The 20,380-nt window shown below is 43.6% G+C and overlaps 1 protein-coding gene and 1 pseudogene across 1 annotated transcript; both read left to right on the forward strand.

The window, feature by feature from the left end:
* Positions 1-11,031: 11,031 nt before the first annotated feature.
* On the forward strand, positions 11,032-16,078 carry LOC127753085 (branched-chain amino acid aminotransferase 2, chloroplastic-like). Its single transcript, XM_052278549.1, has 10 exons — positions 11,032-11,298; positions 11,556-11,644; positions 11,779-11,953; positions 12,075-12,251; positions 12,347-12,478; positions 12,754-12,852; positions 13,261-13,377; positions 14,479-14,574; positions 14,986-15,098; positions 15,657-16,078. Exons 1-10 carry the CDS (start codon positions 11,188-11,190, stop codon positions 15,775-15,777), a joined length of 1,230 nt encoding a protein of 409 aa, XP_052134509.1. The 5' UTR covers positions 11,032-11,187; the 3' UTR covers positions 15,778-16,078.
* Positions 16,079-16,778: 700 nt separating this feature from the next.
* LOC127753086 (uncharacterized) lies at positions 16,779-19,615 on the forward strand (annotated as a pseudogene).
* Positions 19,616-20,380: the final 765 nt, after the last annotated feature.

Raw genomic sequence — 20,380 nt, forward strand, 5'->3', positions numbered from 1 at the left:
ACCCGAGCCCTATGTAAAAAAAACACACATCCAATACAATCTCGGCGCATCGCCACCCTTTTTTGCTTTACTTTTATTTTGACGAGTTCGTACTCTCGGGTTGAGCTGCATCAGTTTCGATCTTCAACAAGAGGTAAAACTTGTCATGATGACTTATGTTCTCAGGATTAGTGCTTCCATCTTTATGATACTCTAATCTTGTCTATATAATTCGTCGAGTTATCATATATCTCACATAATCTTCGATAATATCTCTATCTAACCTATAATCGGCTAACATCTGTTAATGGAAGGCAGCCGATGAGGTTAGATAATGACGTTAACTTAGATTATGTGATATATCTACCACTCTATGAAACTTCCAGCGGCTTGATTGTCTAGATATCGTTCTTCCTTTCATACTTAATGCTGCATCAGTTGAGTTTGATCTATTAAGTCATGCTTAGAATTGCAATCTCTAGCCTGCTTTCTGGTTGCCAATTAGGGTAGTATCGGAGTTTCAGCCGATCTTATCTGATTTAACTACTTTTATTCCATATACTTAATCTATATGTTAAATCTGCCCTTTATGTTAGGATCTTGTCGCATCTAGGTATATTAGGCTTCTGTTTGGTATATTCTACTTGCTTTAACATCTTAATATAGAGTAGTATCGGAGTATTAGCCGATACATGCTAGATCCACTTGATCGGCTATGCTATAAATGTATATAATCCCACTATTAATATATATTTCGATCTAAGTGATTTATACTGTCTCGGCAAGACAACCGATCTATCCCAATCACTTGATTTAAGTATATATCGATATAAGGATTATATATCATTAATATCTATAGCCGATCGAGTAGATTTAGTTCTGATTTACTTATTGATATTTGCCGATCGATGTACGCATGACATCGGCTTGAAATAAATGATATGTCATCGGCACCTAACCGATCGGCTATCATTTATAGGATTAATTGCGGTTTCTCTGTTCTATTTCTTGTTGATTGCAGGATCAAATCAACTGGCACGCTCATACACCCGAAGGCGAGTTTTGGACCTGTACTGGAGTTAAGCGGATCTCCCAGGCCTCGTGTTTTCTGTCAACACGCTTTTGGCACGCCCAGTGGGATGAATTAGAAGTCAGAAATCAATCTTCCTCATGGCCGAGAAGCTGCCACCGTCGCCATCCTCGGCTAGCCCGGGTACTGTTAAAGAGAAAATCCAAAAGCTAGGATTGAACGAAGTCAATGAAGGGAATATTATGGCTGTTGATTCGGAAAAGCTCACACCTGACCAGAAGAAGGATTTTGAAGCAATGATGCAACAAGCACGAGAACAGTTCTTCAGGTCATTCACACAGACTCGCAAGAGAACATTTGCTCAAAAGTACAAGGTAAAGGTGGTTCCCGATGAGCCTGAGACCAGTACTTTTAAGGAGGGAGAAGGGAAAAGAGTTTTAGATGGCTCGGCTCAAGAGAATCAGGGTGACGGCTCTCAGGAGGTACATGCAGTTCAAGGTGATGGTGCTCATGAGCCACAAGGAGGAAATCTTAATCAGAATGGAGAGACAGCACAAGATTTCTTCAACAATTTCCAAGATCGAGTGGACTACGCCGTACACAATGCTCTGATCAATCAATCTGGAGTATTAGTCAACACCTTGTCTAACATGATGAAGACGATAGCCGATGGATCAATAGCCGAGCATCAAGCTACAGGCCCGGTTTACTTGCCGGGAGGTGTTTTTCCGAATTATCGATCTTTGATCACTGATACCCACAGATCCAAAAACTGCTTTACGTAGTCATCATGACATCAAGGAAGCTGCACCACTACTTTCAAGCTCACAGAGTAACAGTTGTATCCTCCTTCCCCCTTGGAGAAGTTGTGAGAAACAAAGACGTTGTCGGCTGCATTGCAAAATGGGTAGTCGAGCTAAGCCAATTTGATGTCCACTTTCTGTCGCGAATAGCCACCAAATCCCAGGTACTCGCCGACTTCGTTGCCGATTGGACTATGCCAGACAACAAATCAAACAACCAAGGCGACAACGAAACATGGACAATGGCGTTCGATGGCGCACTCAACAGCCAAGAAGCAGGGGCAGGATTTATCTTGACGTCTCCTTCCGGAGATCAATTCAAGCACGCAATCCACCTCAACTTCAGGGCGACCAATAACACTGCAGAATATGAAGGACTACTCGCCAGGATACGAGCTTCAGCTGCACTTGGCGCCAAGCGACTAATCGTCAAAGAGGACACCGAGCTAGTCGCGAACCAGGTGCACAAAGACTATAAATGCTCTAACCCCGAGTTATCCAAGTATTTCGCAGAAGTCAGGAAGCTAGAGAAGAGGTTCGATAGGATCGAGGTCCGACACGTCTATCGCAAGGACAACGTCGAGCCAGACGACCTAGCACGACGTGCGTCTAGACGAGAACCACTTGAACCCGGCACCTTTCTCGATATCCTAACGAAGCCATCGGTGAAAGAAGTTAGTGGCGAAGTTAGCCCGAACACCCCTGACATCAGCTCCGAGGTCACCGAGGCAGAACGCGCCGTTGCTGACATCGAAACCACAGACAACTGGCGCATCCCATTAATCAAATTCATCAGCAGCGAGGAGTTGCCCGAGGACGATACAGAGGCCGAGAAAATAACCCGTAAAGCAAACATCTACTGTATGGTCGGTAACGATTTATACAAAAAAGCGTTAAATGGGGTACTTCTCAAATGCGTCTCTACCAACGACGGCAGACACCTCCTCCTCGACATACATGAAGGCATATGTGGGTCACACGCCGCCGGTCGGACATTGGTCGGCAAAGCTTTTCGACAAGGCTTTTTCTGGCCAACCGCCCTTAAAGATGCATTCGACATGGTCCAGCGATGTGAAGCCTGTCAATTCAAACACACAAAGCTACCCGCGCAAGCGCTCCAGACTATCCCTCTGACTTGGCCGTTCTCGTGCTGGGGGCTAGATATACTTGGGCCATTCCCACGAGGACAGGGCGGCTACAGATTCCTATTCGTGGCGATCGACAAATTCACCAAATGGATAGAAGCAGTGCCCACGGGGGAAATCAAGGCCGACAACGCCATCAAATTCGTCAGAGGGATATTCTGCAGATACGGACTACTGCACCGCATCATAACCGACAACGGCTCCCAATTCATCAGCGCCGACTTCCAAGATTACTGCATCGGGTTGGGAGTCAAAATATGTTTCGCCTCGGTCTCTCACCCTCAAAGCAACGAACAAGTCGAAAGGGCAAACGGCATAGTACTACAAGGGATGAAAACCCGCGTCTACGACAGGCTCATGTCACAAGACAAAAAGTGGGTTGAAGAACTCCCATCAGTACTATGGGGCTGTACGCACCACACCGACAACGTCCAATAAGGAAACACCCTTCTTCCTCATGTACGGCTCCGAGGCCATGCCCCCCGGCGAGCTACAACATCAGAGTACACGAGTACAGAAGTATTCCGACGAGAACCAGGAGGAACAGCGAGATATCGATGTAAATCTTCTCGAGGAGCATCGTGAGCGAGTTGCCGTCCGAGTAGCCAGCTATCAACAGTCCCTCCACCGTTATCACGAGAAGCGCATCCGAGCACGCATACTTTCGATCGGCGACTATGTCCTCCGACGAGTTCAAACCCAAGCAGGGCGAAACAAACTCTCACCAAAATGGGAAGGACCTTACACGATCACACAAGTCTTGCGGCCAGGCGCATTCAAAATCGCAGACGGCGACGGTCACGAATTAGCAAATTCTTGGAACATTGACCAACTACGTAAATTCTATGTATGAGTCAATACCACTGTACCTGTAAGTACCCTTACAGTATCAATAAAGCCTATTTCTAGGTCCCATATCACAATCAAAGTGTTTTCACCCGATGATCCCTTACTCTGATGACACCTAGCGTTGAAACCTGTTCTTATGTCCCTTTACGCCGTCTCGACAAGGTCTTTGAGGAACCTAAGGGATCTTCGGCTGGGGAGGCCCAGAGCCGATAAGGCCTTGTCAGATCCTGTAGAGACAAAAGACCATGTAAGATCTGGTCGTGTAAGAGTTCTCGCCGTGTGTATTAACCAAGCCGTGCAATCGGAAATCAATTTTCCAAACTCACGGCTGGGGGCTAGGATCAGAGCTTATTCAACCAAGGCAGGTCAATGGTCCAAGAGCCTTATCCTCCGAGAAAATTCCTCCGACGACAAGGCTGGGGGTAGGGAGAGTGTACGACTCAAACGGCTGACCAAAGTCGTTAACTGAAAACACACTCTTACACACGACATCCAGAGTAAGATACATTTGTTTAAGGAATATTTCTTTATTCACAAAATAATTCTTACAGTTTTTACATAAATTTTCCACTACATTACATCTTTCCCTAAGATATCTGTGACAGGGCACGAGTACTACCAAGAAGGCCAACGCCAGTCCATAGACTGGAAGATCTTCTTGGCCAGCGGCGACATCGACCTCGCCAGATGGTCTATCTCCACCGGAGTTCTCCGAGAACGAGCAAAACCATGGCGGAGAAACTCGAGGTCCAGGCACGGGCGGTGATCTCGTAGGCAAGCCAGCACGTGCCCTCCGGCGTATCGGCTCGCTCGACGACACTCTTGCTTCAAGGCCTCGTCGATATGCTTGCCGATGCCATCGAGTTGGGCACAGGCCCCGTTTAGCCAAGAGATGTACCCGGCCGCCGACTCCTCGGGATCACCGCGGACTACTCGAAGTTCCCTGCATACTCTGGCCATGGAGGCACAGCAACTCCTCAAGTAAGAGTTGAACCACACCTCGCGACCTCGGAGCGTCTCCACAACCTGCTCTTTCTTCACGGCCAGCATGGTTCTCTCAAGTTCCGCCACTTCAAATTTCGTCTTCCAGTATTGGATACGACGATCTTGATTTGCAAGGGCACCCTCGAGATCTGCTAAACGTGACGACCACTAAGACAAGCTGGATACCTCCTTTACAACATAAATAACCTAATCAAGAGGTCACTAAGAGGTGAAAAGGCTACTCACTTGAGGTGGCCGTTGCCATCCCGGCCTCTGCATCAAGAGTTTGATCCATATTGTCAGACGAAACATGTGGTTCAAAATCGAGTACCGGAATCATCACCAGTGACTCAGGCTGCCCGCGCTGCTGGACATCCTCATCATCAACATCTCTACAATGGACAAAAACTCCCGAGATCAACATACAAAATTGGACAAGGGTGGTAATCGCACGAACGAAGGCGGCCAGAGTTCAAGATTTACACAATATATAACAAATACAAGAAGTCCTACTCTTCAAAAAAGGGCAGAACAGACTCCCCCAGATCACCGACTTCTTCCATCACCTCCTTACGCGTGTCGCTTGCCGCCCCCTGATCCAAGATCTCGCGCAGATCGAGTTCAGGACGCGACAACCTTACACACGCGAGGACGTGACACGCCCCGGTGTAGATGCCATTCGACGTCTCCTCCGCGATCCTGGCCGCATGCTTGGAGGGGATTTCCCCCATCGCTGTCGCCAGTTCCGCAAGAGAGGAAGTCAGCAAAAACTCGTCGGGATTCGCCGGGATCGTGGACTTGACGCCGCACTCCTCGGCGAGCTGATGGAGGCCAGTGTAGGTGACCCGCAACGAGCCACGGATCTCGGAGAGATTGTTCCCGAGTTCCGACATTCGGTCCTCGAGCCCCTTCCGTTGACGCTCGTTGCCGGCCACCAACTCCCTCATCTTCGTGAGGTCCTCACGGGCTTCAGCTAGCTCGCGCACCAATCTCACAGCACGCGCGTTCGCCGTCGCCGCTTCCGACCTCGCCTCCGAGATCTCGCTGCTGATGCCACGAGCACCAGCTTCGAGAAGGCGCCCCATCTTGACTTGGAGCTCCTCCCAGGTGAGAACGGCCGCTGGCAGACCACGACCCGCAGCGGGATCGCTGACGGGGCCGCTAAGCGTCGCCTCCCAGCTCCCGGTCACAGGCACGACATCTGTCGAGGCCGTGGCAGGTGACGCGCTAGAAGCTCCCCCGGACTTGGCCCGTGCAGCCTTCGCCCGCGCCTCCCTACGGACAACCACGAATCAAACACCATTTGAACGAAAAGCACGAGAATCCAAGAATCTATTTACTTACTTCTCGCCGATCGTCACAATGCGCTGTCGTCGTGGAGGTGGAGGGGACGCGTCTAAAGCCTGAAAGACAATCAATACAGAGTAAGAAGAAACCCTCCTTGCTGCACGATCTGACGACAAGATGAAATTACCGAGAGGGTCGCTGCCTTGCGGCGATGTCCGAGTACAGACGAGAATTTCCTCGCCTTGGTTAGGACTTTGCCACTGCTAGTGGTGGCCGCATCAGATGCCTCCTTGACAACCTTCTCCTTTAGAGATGTCGCCACCTGATGGTCCGCGAGCGGCCCGATGATGTCAGTCAAAGGAAGGGCCTATGCTTAATCAGGTCATAAGGTGATTTCGAAAGGAGAATACGAGATGCTTATCAAATACACTTACGTTGATGGCTTCATTGCGTTCCGCCGCCCCCTTTTCACAAAGGGGCACGGGGATGTCGCTAGCCATGGTCGGACCGCTGATCATCACTTGACCGACGCGTCGCTCCACAGCTTCGCTGCTCAGACCTGTTAAACGGAAACCAACTTTTGATAAGTCAAGAGGAACGCGAGTACAAGCACGCCAAGATGAATACGAGAAAGATACCCCGAGGAGAAACCCGGGTCGCGTCATCCGACCCGAAATAGTTATAGGCTGGATGGGCCCGAGCCTGGAGCGGCTGGATCCGCCTACTGACAAAGTCTGCAGCGACTTCATATCCTGACAAGCCCCGTTCTCGGAGATCATCGATGATGTCGATAAACGACTGAAGAGAGGGGGTCAAAGGGGTCTTGGCGGTCCAGGCCGGAATCTTGTCCGATTGATCCTCGGGAACAACGAAGACAGGGTTCGAGTCCTTGATCTCAAGATAGAACCACCTGTTCCGCCACTTACTGCGGGAAGAAGGACACTGGAAGGGGATATAACGCGACTTCATGCCATCACGAAGTCGGAACCCGATGCAACCAGACACCCTATTGGATTCCATCCAACGCAGTTCATAGTAGAAACGGAAGAGATCGAGAAAAGGCTCTACCCCAATGTAGGCCTCACAGAGATGAACAAAGATACTAAGAAAGGCGATGGAATTAGGATTCAAATGGAGAAGAGAAAGACCATAGAAATTCAACACCAGGAGAAGAAACTCGGAAGGTGGAGGAAGAAAACCGCAAAGAACGTAATCTTCGATCGCAACCATGCGACCTAAGGGGGGCTGAGGATCAGTACCTCCTACTTCTCTCTCCATGTCTCCACGGCCGGGAAGGGCGCTGTCCTCCTGAAGGTTCTTCAACGTCGCGCCGGTGGAAGACGACTTGCCGAGATCCATTGCAGTTCCAAGATCGCCGGAAAACAAGCCTGAGTTGGCGAACTAGGGTTTCTTGCGGCGGCGGAGAAGGCAAGGAGCGCTGGCAGGCGGTGTGTGTTCAACAAGGTTGGCAGACTTCAAAATGAGCTCCCAAAATTCCTTTAAATAAGCGCACTACCGACGGTGCGAATTCCAAGGAACAGAGAGAGATCCCCGCCGGAAATCTCTGGGCCCGTTACGCGTGGCAGTTTTCTGGACTTCAGTTCAAAATTCACTCGTGACCGTTGGGCTTCAAACGGCATGCTCGACTACGTTCTATCTCCGCGGTCCTCGCACCAGGAATGACAACGTTCTCGACACCCGAAGTCGTAAATGGTTGCACGAGTTCATTTTAAGCAGAAGTCGGGGGCTACTGTTAGGGTTACGGGTCAGGCATACCCTCTACCCTTCGATATACGTTACATATCGACATGGCATACCCACGCACACGTGGATGTTTTCTACATATCCTAAGGAAACCTTTCACGAAATCTACAGATGGGAAGAGTCCTGCTCGGACGGAACTGGGTCGTCGACGTATCATATTGGGTCTGATATCTCCAAGTCCTACTTGGAGACCTCCAGATCTGTGATATAAAAGGGACCCCCCAGGGAGGGCATAGATCATCGAATCTCAGAGCCAACACAACCCACACAGCCTACAAAGCCGAAGTCTGCGAGGAGCCAAGTCATCGAGAGCTAGTCGAATCCACTCGACTACGACCTCGTCGGATCCGACAAGTTCCATTGTTCCCTTTGTAACCTGTGTTTTCCACCATATAATCACATATCAACTGGATTAGGGCTATTACCTACCAAGGGGCCTGAACCAATATAATTCTTGTCTTTTGATTGTTCGATGTCGTACTACGTAGATCCTTGTACCAACGTACCCCAATACCCTCTATATCCGGTCTACGGGTATCACCCGTCGACACATGTCAACAATCCTTGGTTGTTTCAAGCATATTGGGAAAAAATATCCTCCTTTATCATGCGCACGCTTTCTAAACTACTAAGCGGTGTGTGTTTTTTAAATAATTATAGAAAAGTTATTTTAAAAATAAAATTAATATATTTTTAGGTTTAAAATGATTAATACTCGATTAATCATACGCTAATGACACACCTTGTTTTGCATATCCTTTTATTCTTTTTTATTCTCTATCTTTCAAACACACCTTAAACTAGTGACATGTTCATATTCTTGCAGTCACGAGAAACACAATATGCATATCAAAAACTAGTATTTCATTAGGTTACACAAATAAAATGCCCTTTTATCACTTTCAGAGAATTAACCAATAAACAATGCGATTGACACAAACAAAAAAAAGTTTTATCACTTAAGGTTCATTTGGCAATGAAAATAAACAATTGCAGGGATAATCTGGCTATGGATGGATGAGAGCACATCACTCGATCGGTCGGATCCAATACCAGGGAGCAGCGACTGATCTAGGTCTGTGCATGCTGATTAATAAGTAGCTAAAATTTTAAAGGACAATGATTTAAAAAAAAAATAAAAGGACAACACTTGACTTGGACTAGAGAAACATCTCTATCGGATACCAGAAGAGACATGATTATGTGAGTTTAAAAAAATAAATAAAAAGAAGGCGAGAAGATTGCCTTATATATTGATAGAGTAGGAGAGCATCAAATTTGTTCTTTTACGCGATGCCCCAGGAGAAAAGAGCCTTTTTTTTTTCTCCTGTTCCCCCTGACAATGGCATTCGACCGTTGTGTCATGTATTTTTTAAAAAAACTCTGCTTCTTCTAATATATTGACGTATAATCCTTTTGTACTTTCGTGAAAAGGAGAGCATCAAATAGCTGAAAACAATTTAATTCAATAGCTAAAAACAATTCAATCCAAACACTGCTGTGCAAAAGAACATATGTTGATAGAGCATGTGGCAAGAAAACCCAAGAAAATCCGTTTTTCTCCTGTTCCCTGACAATGTCCTTCGGCCGTTTGTGTCGTGTATTTTAAAAATCTACGCTTCTTCTAATATATTGACATGTAATTTTTTTACGCGTTCACGAAAAAGAGAGTATCAAATAGCTGAATGGGCACCCTAGCTGAAAATAAATCAATCCAAACGCTGCTGTGGAAAAAACATATGTTGCAAGCTAGCAATGTCATTTTTCTGCGGTTGAATGTTTTAGAATTTAAGCAATCGTGCTCCACAATACTTCAACTTCTTCCGGTAATTAGCATACGCTTCTCTTATACCTGTTTGGTTGATAGAGCATTACACATTGTGATGTTTGTGTCAACTTACACATAGATCGATATCACACATTAGACAAAGGAGGACAACCACAACATTAGTAGTCATGCAATGAGGGTATTCAGTATTAACTCACGGTGGCAATTGCAGCTGGTAGCAAAGATTGAACACCCCCAATGCATTATTTTTTACTATCAAATTATAATATTTGTCTGATTGTCCTTCGTATCATATTATATATATAGGAAACGCAGGCCCTCACGTGCACACCAACTAAAAAATGTCACCAACAAATCATACACAAACTTTTAATTGTATTACACCTAGGGTTAAAATCTTAACGTCAAATTCATTATATTTTAGCCGTGACAAAAAAAATAAAAAATCTGACAGTTTTAAGGTCAATTTTGTCAGAATTTTATCTTTTTTGTTATTCTCTATGTAGAATGAATTTGAAGATGCGACTTTGCACGTAGATATAATACTATTGAAAGTACATGTATGAATTTTCCTAGAATTTTTTGTGATAATTTTTAGTTGGTGTACACGGTGTGTACACGCGAGGGCATGTGTACATAGGATACACTCCCATATATATATATATATATATATATATATATATATATATGTATGTATGTATGTATGTGACTTTAACAGTTATGCCGCTAAAATTGAATATATAACGATGTTGAGAGTGAGGTAACAGGTCAATAAGAGCAGAACCACTGCCACGTCTGTCATAAATTGTTGCCATTTCTAAAATGGATACAAGTATTAAGAAAGTTGATAGAAATGATTAAAGAAAAGTTTATGATTACTTGTGAAGATGAAGCGAATATGATAATTAAATCGAAAATGGTTGTAATAAATAGTTCTATTTTGGAATAAACTATTGTGCTAAAAATATCTATATTTTGCATTAGAGGAGTAAACCTTTAAAAAAAGAGAAAGAAATCCTACCAAGAAAAACCAAAATAAAATTGCCTTCCGACGTGGCGAAAGAGAGCTAGCCAAAGCCAAGTCGGCCTATTCTTCGAGGCACCACTTTTCTTTTTGCCCTTTTCGATACCCACCGCAGTACCGGCACCGCACGGCGGCAGCCACGAACACCATTGAGTGTGAAGGTGCGCGGGCCCCACCTGCCAGAAAACCATGTGGATAAAAAACTATATTTTGGTTGCTCGATTACCGGGCGCTCCTCATCCAGAATTCCAGACACCCCCCGTGCACACCCGCGGGATCCCGAGCCCAGCCACTGCCAAGTGGGGCCCACACAGCATGGGCCCCACCAGTCGGTCTCACATAGGCTACAATGGCTAGAAGGTTCTGTGAGTAAAGCCGCTTCCCCATTTGGCCCCCGTGCCATTCCCGTCCGATTTGGCCATCATCGTCGTCTCCGTCTCCGCTGCCTCTCCCGAGCCGCCGCCGCCGCCGCAGTAGCCGCAGAAACCCTAGACCCCGGCGAGAGAGCGGGGGAGCTCACGAGAGAGCAGCAAATGGAGTACGGTGCAGCAACGCGTGGCGCGCTCCTCGCGGCCGCCCCGCTCGCCGGCGCCCGGCGTAGCCGGTTGCCCCTCTCACCGCCGCCGTCGCCGCCCTCTATTCAGGTACGCGCGCGACTAGGCCGGTATTTGGTTTGCACGGTCTCCTGGATGCGTTTGTGCTGTAGATTTCGTGGATCATGGTGGCTAGATTGGCGTGTACGGTCGAACTGGAGATTTAGGATTTGGATTATATGTTGTTGTAGGTGGGATTTGTGAAGTGCTTGTGGAGATTAAATTGATGAAGTCCATGCTGTTTTTTTTTTATGTTCGTTTTTTATTAAAATACTGTATTTGATACTGGTGTTTTCTCGCTGCTGCAGATTCAGAATCGACTTTATTCGATGTCGTCGCTTCCACTAAAGGCTCGAGGCGTGAGAAGATGCGAGGCTTCTCTAGCAAGTGACTACACGTGTGTGATTCTTACCATAAGCTGCATGATTCGTTGAACTGTATCCCTCCAGGCAGGGGACCTGCCTGTCAAATTGTGACGATGTGTTGGTCATTTCAGGAATAATTCTGATGGCAACTCTTGCATATTTTCAGGAAGGCATCTGAGGTAGCCGATTTAGATTGGGAGAACCTTGGTTTTGGAATCGTGCAGACCGACTACATGTATATCACAAAATGCGGACAGGACGGGAATTTTTCTGAGGGTGAAATGATTCCATTTGGACCTATAGCGCTGAACCCATCTTCTGGAGTCCTTAATTACGGACAGGTTTGTATTGGAGGTAGATCTCCTTGCTTCATATATCCTGAGTACATTGTGGTAACTGAAGATAAGGAAAATTGAGCATTTTTAAATACTTTTCGTCCTAAAAGATTATAATTATTTACAGGGATTGTTTGAAGGTCTAAAAGCATATAGAACAACAGATGACTCTATCTTATTATTTCGCCCGGAGGAAAATGCACTGAGAATGAGAACAGGTGCAGAAAGAATGTGCATGCCTGCGCCTAGTGTTGAGCAGTTTGTGGATGCAGTAAAGCAGACTGTTTTAGCAAACAAGAGATGGGTGGGTTTACTGTAAAAAGTAAATCATTTCGTAGTGGGCTAGGCCGCTGTTCATACTCTTGATTTAATCATTTGTTAAATAATTTTTAATTCCAGGTGCCTCCTACCGGTAAAGGTTCTTTATATATTAGACCGCTACTTATGGGTAGTGGTGCTGTTCTTGGTCTTGCACCTGCTCCTGAGTATACGTTCATTATATTTGTCTCCCCTGTGGGGAACTACTTTAAGGTTTGTGTTTTTTTCTTTAATTCTGCTCCCTCTTTTAGTCGCAGCGTTGTTGCCATAAATAAATAAAAAAAAGCTATGGTAGATACTGTTATAATCTGCGTTCTACTTGACACCGTGTTTCTGAATATATATTTCGCAGCAACTTGACTTATGAATTTATGATTTTTTTTTCCACTTTTGTTGGTTGTTGATAACTGATGGTTGAATGTAGAATTTCTAAACAGCTCATGTATCATGGATTTTTTTTAATTTAATTTATTCACTCATATCTTCAGGAAGGTTTAGCTCCAATAAATTTGATAGTTGAAGATAAGTTTCATCGTGCAACCCCTGGTGGAACTGGAAGTGTGAAGACCATAGGAAATTATGCCTCGGTAATTCTACAGTCAAGTTTGAAACCCATTACTTACAGCTTTGATGCGGAAGTTATTGTCATGGCTATTTCTGCAACTTCGCTACCTGATATTTCTCTTTCTGATGTTTTTGATGTAATGTTTTTAGTTCAGATCTGCAAATATTAAACTACGGAACAGTCATTCTATTGATGTGAACATGTGGTTGAAAGGAGAGTTGTCAGTGCAATTCTCTTAAGAACATACAGGCCATTATGAAGCTGTGAAATGAAAAATAATTGAACCATCAGATATACTTCAAATGAAATGCTATTTTGCATGACGACTTATATCTCCCTGCTATCTTATCATTATTATTTTCTGCTATCTTCTATGTCGAATTCTGTTATTATTTTCACTGGCTTTAATTTATATACTGTCTTTGCATAGGTCTTGATGGCACAAAAGATTGCAAAAGAAAAGGGCTATTCTGATGTTCTCTACTTGGATGCTGTTCACAAAAAGTATCTTGAAGAAGTTTCTTCATGTAATATTTTTGTTGTCAAGGTGTGTTTATGCTGTCAATAATACCTGTTAGTTTGATTTGAACACTTTCTCCTGTAGGTCCAGTTAATATTAGCCTTTTTAGTTCTGAAAGCTACCACAGTAAATTAACCGATGCTAAGATTTGTAACCTACTCTATTAAGTATTAACGATCAGCTTTGTTTTCTTTACTGATAGATGTATGTCCTTATGTCTGTATAGATTAAAGAGGTTTCAAATAAATGAAATGAGTCATACACTCTTTGAAGTAGATATTTGATACTCTTAGACTGAACAGGCTTCTGGCTCAAAACTTTTGAAAATCTGTAACAGATAGCATGGTAGTACCCAAAAAATATAGATGTGTTTTATGTGTTAGTTGCTAGCAACATCCATAAGTAAATGCATACCCTGTGGGTTAGTGTACTTCTATAAATGATGGAGATAATGTGTCAAGGGATCTAATTTCATAACATACAAACTCAAAACTGCTACTCCCTCCGTCCTAGAATATAAGAAGTTTTAGGGTTGGACACGGTTATTAAGAAAGTAGGTAAAGCGAGTGGTGGAGGGTTGTGATTGGATGAGTAGTGGAGGTAGGTGGGAAAAGTGAATGGTGGAGGGTTGTGATTGGTTGGGAAGAGAATGTTGGTAGATAAGTTGTTATATTTTGGGACAAATCCTGAAGGCTAAAAGTTGTTATATTTTGGAACAGAGGGAGTACCTTCTACCATGCATAAACCTCTGTGAATTGTTACCTAAATGAAAACCACAGGCATATCCACAACACATGGTCATAGGTATTGGTTCGCTAGCAATACAGTGCCATGACTATTCTATAGGATAATATCGTACTAACAATTGGTTGTTCTACACCTATTAGGTTCAGCCAGGTTGTCTGCGTCATATCCTGAATGGCAAACTATTGTTGTATTTGTTTTAGTTTATGGTGGACTTTGTATTTCCATTGCAGACAAAACATTTATTGCTTATTTTTGCATAAGGATAGTCAACAAATTGAAGGAATATCTTATACATGCTGCTTTTGACTTGAGATCTATTTAGGGCCCGTTTAGTTCCCCATCTAAACACACCCTTATTATTTTTCTTGGCTTTTGCACCAGGGCAATGTCATTTCAACTCCAGCAGTAAAAGGAACAATATTGCCAGGCATCACAAGGAAAAGTATCATTGATGTTGCTCTGAGCAAGGGTTTCCAGGTAAATTAATCATCAATCCCATGAACTAACAAGCAAGATGTTTTACTATCAGTGTAGCTCAAATTAGTAGCCTGTGATTTGATATCTTTGACAACAGCATTAGGTATTCAACATTGATCCTTGTGTATTTGCTAGGTATCCAAGTCCATGTTTCTATTTGTCCATATCATCCTTCTTGTTCGCTGTGAATATTAACAATGGGTTATCTATATTTCAATCTACCAAGGGTTATATTCATGGTTAGGTTCATATGAGCTACGGCTACATTGAAGAAGATAGAACCTATTTTTCCTAGCGATGTCGATCCAATTAGAAGCAGCAAAACACTGTTCTCAATCTGTTACTGAAAATTGTTACATCTATTCTCAATTTTTTGGGAAATCTTCTATTAATGTTTTTTGTTTCTTGAAGGTCGAGGAGCGACTTGTGTCAGTAGACGAGCTGCTTGAAGCTGATGAGGTTTTCTGCACAGGAACTGCTGTCGTAGTGTCTCCTGTGGGTAGTATTACCTATCAAGGGAAAAGGTGATACTCTTATCCTTCCTTGCATTGTTTCAAGAAATTAGCAAGCATATTACATGAAAATTAGACTATATAACACTAAAATAGCAACAGAACACCACCCAAGAAAGTTCAACACTCTAATACACCATCTAATTCCTAATTGTGGCGGCTACCAGGCTCCTAGGTGGCACCCAGTGCTGACTTTTAGAACATTGCTTCCTTGAAATTTCAGCCGTTTGCTGTATGTGTAGTCAAAAGTCAAAATTTAAATTGTTTCCTTTCCTTACACCCGTATTATGTATTGTTCCTCAAATAAATCACCAATTAAGCCATATGAACTATCTAATGGGCCGAAACCTAGCCAATTCTTCACCCCATGTTGCTTGAATAAAGGAACCACTAAAGCCATATAAAAACAATTGAAAGGTGTATATTATTCACTAGTGGCTAGTAAGTCGTGGCTAACCTTTTTTGTTGGATCTCCTACTAAGATGGACTTGTCTTGGTAAAATTTCCGAAGTCAGAGAAAGTTTGTTCTTCCAAGTTCCATCATACTATGCAATGGATTTTTCGTTGCAGGGTCGAATATGCTGGCAACAAAGGAGTTGGTGTCGTGTCTCAGCAGCTATATACTTCATTGACAAGCCTGCAGATGGGCCAGGCAGAAGATTGGCTAGGCTGGACTGTGCAACTGAGTTAGGAAGTAATAAAATGTTCATCAACATCAAAACTCAAAAGATGGACATGATTATGATCATGTGTACCCTTCAGTTTTGTAGTTTTTGTTGGTGTGACATCCTGCTGTATATGTATAGACGGCAGTGCATTAGCGCGAAGCAGTTTTGCTAAGGAACGACACCATGCATCCAGCTTTATGCCTTTTGCATGAAAAATCAAACGTGGAAGGCTTTCCTGACTGAAATATCGACAATTATAAAACTATTTTGCTATGTTGATTACAATATCCTAGATAATCTAAATTAACTTCTTTTTTGGGCTCCCATAGAGTCAGATCTTCCTATGCCCTATTTTTCATATTAAACTAAGAAACGATTATTTTCATCCTCGTCTTTTGAAAGTAGTCAAATAAAAACTTGAGCCTTTTTTAACTTCTATACTCGTATTAGTTCAGTTTTGTCATATGATCCAACTATTCCAAGCGCACAAGTGAAAGCTATTGAAGAGGATTATAGTGTTATTGCCCTATTTAGAAAACTGGAGGAAAACTAATAGCACCCAACTGATAGGGCTCGATACTTCCCATTGGAGCTAATATATAGTGCTTGTTTAGATGGAAGCTAATTTTGATCACACAGTTACAAATTGATAGTAGTACCAAATTTAGTAGCGGCAAAATTTTCCAAGGTTTGGGTATTTACCAAAATATTGATAAGGTAAATGACAAAATTAGCTCTAAACCAAACAAGCGCATAACTACAACTCATTAACATCGTTTAAATACGCTCGTGCCTGAGGGCATGTCATCAAGAAGCTTAACCAATATAGATTCATAGTACAATTTTCTGTAGCAACGCGTTTGGCGTCATGAAGTTGCATAAAGTTATTATCAAGAAGGAAAGCATAATCCACGATCATCTAGAATTTTGTCGTTAAAAAGACCCAATTTCCTTTGGTACTTACTGTCCGAATCCTAAAGCTACACATCCGTAATTTAAACATAATCAGAACATCCGACGGCGACGCATCGTCCCTCAGCTCCTAAACCCCTCGCCGTTGCTCGCTTCGATCGGCTCGCCTTCCGCCGCCGCCGGACGCCTCCTCGCGCCGCCCGCCGCCCGCCGCCGGCCGCCGTTCGCCGTTCCTTGCGCGCTGAGGCGGAAGCTATGTATTCCCCGCAACCTCCGAGCGACGGCAACCCCGACGACGGAGCCCTAGCACGCCCTCGCCGCCAGCTCTCGACCGCCTCCGCTGCCGATTCCCTCGCCGTGTTCGCCCTCGCCAAGTTGATCGACGACCGCGCCACACATCAAGCTGATCCCCAACTCGCCCTCGCCCTAGCCTTCGCGATCTGTGCGCGGTTTCAGGTGAGCGCCTCGATCATTGTTACTGTTTGAGTGGGGATTTCGCCATCTGCGTGGCATGGCATCTCTTGTCAGCGGACTGTAAATACTTATAACTGATATAGTGATATGTATGTTTGTGTTTTTTGTGAAGGAACGATCAATCACGTTCGACTTATCATCCTATCACAAGCTTGGTGACGATTCAGGTGCTTTTACCACAAAAAATGATGATGATTTCAGGTATATATATGCGAGCATCTTAGTTCGTTTTTGGGTTAAAAGCTCTGTGCTAACTGTAAGCCTTTAACCTTTTTCAAACGAAATTAGACAGGCAACTAGAATATGGATTTTGTTTCTTTTTACTATAGATGGAGGATGCAAATATACATGAGAATTCCTTGAAAACCTTCGACGGAAGGATGCTAGGAAAATTCCATGTACATCACAGAATTCCTATGAAAATTTGCTATTTGAAGCACACCTCACATGCATAAATTTAGGCTCTAGGATTTGAACCGTAGTGGACGGAGTTATGCAACCCACAAAGTCCACAACTCTACTACTGTGCCTTACTGAACCTTGGAAATAGGCTACATGCGGATTGATTTTGTGTTTCATGGTTTCCCCACAAAAGGACTGATGCTTATTCAGAAGCACAGCTTCGATAAGAGTGGACATTACCCCTGCTATTAGGTGATAATATAACTATTGGTTTATCAAGTCTCATTGAGCTTCATTGGGATGATAGTGACTGATTTTGAGTTTTTTTTTTTTATCGGCCAATAGTATGGGGTGCCTCGGAGAGGCATATGCAAGAGAAAGAAGAGCGAAGAAAATGAACAAGCTCCATATATGTCAAAACTATATTTATTTATTACAATACAACTTTGTGCTATTCACTGAAAACTTTCTTTTTTTTAGTTTGGTTGTTTCTCTTTTATCGAAACAATATAGTAAATCTTTTGCTAGTTCCTCCTGGTGACCCTCTCTTCTGAGTTGTTCATCAGAGGATACTGAGCCAATCATTTTTTTTATTGACTGACATACCAAAATACTCAGGCCTAGCCTTAGAAATATATTCTATTCACGACCTACTTTTGTTGAATTAGAAGCAAGAACCACACTCAGGTTTACGGAAATAGAATTCCATGCTCACAATATCTTTGACTATGAAACCTTCCTATGCATGGGGGATAATATTCTTTCATTTCTTTTCACATGCAGTGGGAGTTATTTTGCGGGACTACAAACCTGGGATGATCCCACTGGACCATCTGATGAATATACTTTCAAGGAACTGCAGGATGAATTTATTGCTGCCTGCAAAAATTGTAACTTGCCCTGGGCATACAAGATGCCAATGCCCGAACATTTGGAAAGACTCAGAGAACAGAATGAGTGCAAGATGTTAGAAATACCACTGCACTTGTATGCGAAGCAAAAAAATATTCTGGTACCAATCCACGAATATCTGTCTAACCTTGAATTTCTAAATCTTGCATCGTTCGTTCTGGGGAGATAGGGGAGATTGAGTCTCGTTTTCCGCGCGCACGCTTTTAAAACTACTAAACGGTGTGTTTTTTGTAAAAAATTTCTATAAGAAAGTTTCTTTAAAAAATCATATTAATCCATTTTTGAAATTTAAAATAGTTAAGACTCAATTAATCATGAGCTAATGGCTCACCTCGTTTTACGTATCTTTTCAATCTCCTCAAACACACCCTATTTTAGAAGTATTAGTTTTGCCTTGGCTGGGTAAAGTTGGAATATTTGTTTGTGGATTAGAAGATGGAAATGTATCTGGACTAATATCATTATGTTTCAGCCTGCTGAGTTAGAAATCATGGAACTGAAAGAAAGGAGTCTTTTTACGGAACGTCGCAAAGTATATGGACACTTCAACTTCTTGGTGAAAGATTCAGATGGCACTCATACTTTGTTTTTTGCTGAGGTGGATCTAAACGGCAAAGAGGAGAAGGACGTTTATCTGTGCTGTCCTTTGGAAGAGAATGATAATGGTATTATCTTTCCTTTCTTGTGAATAATTGTATTTATTCTTTCATTTTGTTAAAATGTGTACTAATACTTTTTTTTCTTTTTAAGGTCATTGTTTTGGATGTCGAGAGTGTGGGACGTGGCACTTCAGCATCCCACTTCTGCTGACTATCTGGGTGGCCACAAGGATATCTGTGAGCCGTACATAGATACAGATGATGAATATTTCGAATTTATGTAATGAACCTACTAAAGACATCGGCTTCAGGATCACTCACAAGTAGGAAGGTTGTGACGCTGAACGTTCATATCGATGTTTGGAAGGTAATTTAAGCAAAGGGGCATGGAACTTCACCAGACTGGATCATTTCCTTTTGTACTAGCTATAGTCAATTCATGTTCTACGTATGCTTGTTGTGGGTTCTACTTAGATTGGTGCTAGTATGTGATATTGTCATGACTGCATGGGGATTTGTACATAGCCTCCATCTTAATGAAATTTGATCGGCCTTTCTTCCACCGACCCGGCAAAAAAGCCTTTCTTCTGCCGACCCGGCAAAAAAAAAACGATTGTATGGGGACTTTGTCCATGCGTATTATTGGAGGCAGGTTATGAGGCTCTTTCACTAGCCCATCGAAGCAAGCGAAGCACGATGGAACACAGTGAAGCCAAGTGGAGCTCTTGCCAAGATCGAGTCAAGGCGAAGGCGAGCTGAGCTGTGGTGAAACGCATTGGAGTAGGCTGACAACGCCTAGCTAGCGGCCTAAGCCTGGCCTGCTAAGGCCTAGTAGACTCAAGTGAGCCAAGGACATAAAAAAAATCCCTGTAGATACCCTTATCATATAGGGGTAAAAATGTAAAAGCCTATACATGGTAAACCATAGGGTTAGATTTGGTGTTGTAAACCTATAGATAGCTCTCAGGTAGTGTATTGTAAAGGGCGTTCAATAAAAAAAATACAACTATTGTTTTTTGTTCCGTACACCAGGACAAGTGTTTGTCTTTCGACAACAATTGGCGCCGTCCGTGGGGAGCCTAGCCAAAGTCAATGCCGCCGAAGAGAAGATTGACAAGAAGGAGGGTGGTTCTGCAGAGGTATGCGGGTGCCGTCGAAAATTATGTTGAGTATGCCTTAGAAGCCTAAGCCAAAGCCTAGCTCGAGGGACCTCTGGCAATGAACTCGGACAAGCAAGCCTCAAGAGGAGATAAAGTTGAGTGCCTACGGGCTACGAGCTAAGCTGCTTTGGTCCCAAGGCCGGAGTATGAGGTTATGAGGTAGTCAA

This window comes from Oryza glaberrima, chromosome 10 (genome assembly GCF_000147395.1).
Source record: "Oryza glaberrima chromosome 10, OglaRS2, whole genome shotgun sequence".
Lineage (NCBI taxonomy): Eukaryota > Viridiplantae > Streptophyta > Magnoliopsida > Poales > Poaceae > Oryza > Oryza glaberrima.

Excerpts from the sequence above, each read along its gene's own strand:
- LOC127753085 (XM_052278549.1), top strand. The coding sequence starts at position 11,188 with ATGGAGTACGGTGCAGCAACGCGTGGCGCGCTCCTCGCGGCCGCCCCG. Across the intron at positions 12,479-12,753 it reads CTGTGGGGAACTACTTTAAG|GAAGGTTTAGCTCCAATAAA; the intron begins GTTTGTGTTTTT and ends TCATATCTTCAG. Across the intron at positions 15,099-15,656 it reads ATTACCTATCAAGGGAAAAG|GGTCGAATATGCTGGCAACA; the intron begins GTGATACTCTTA and ends TTTTCGTTGCAG.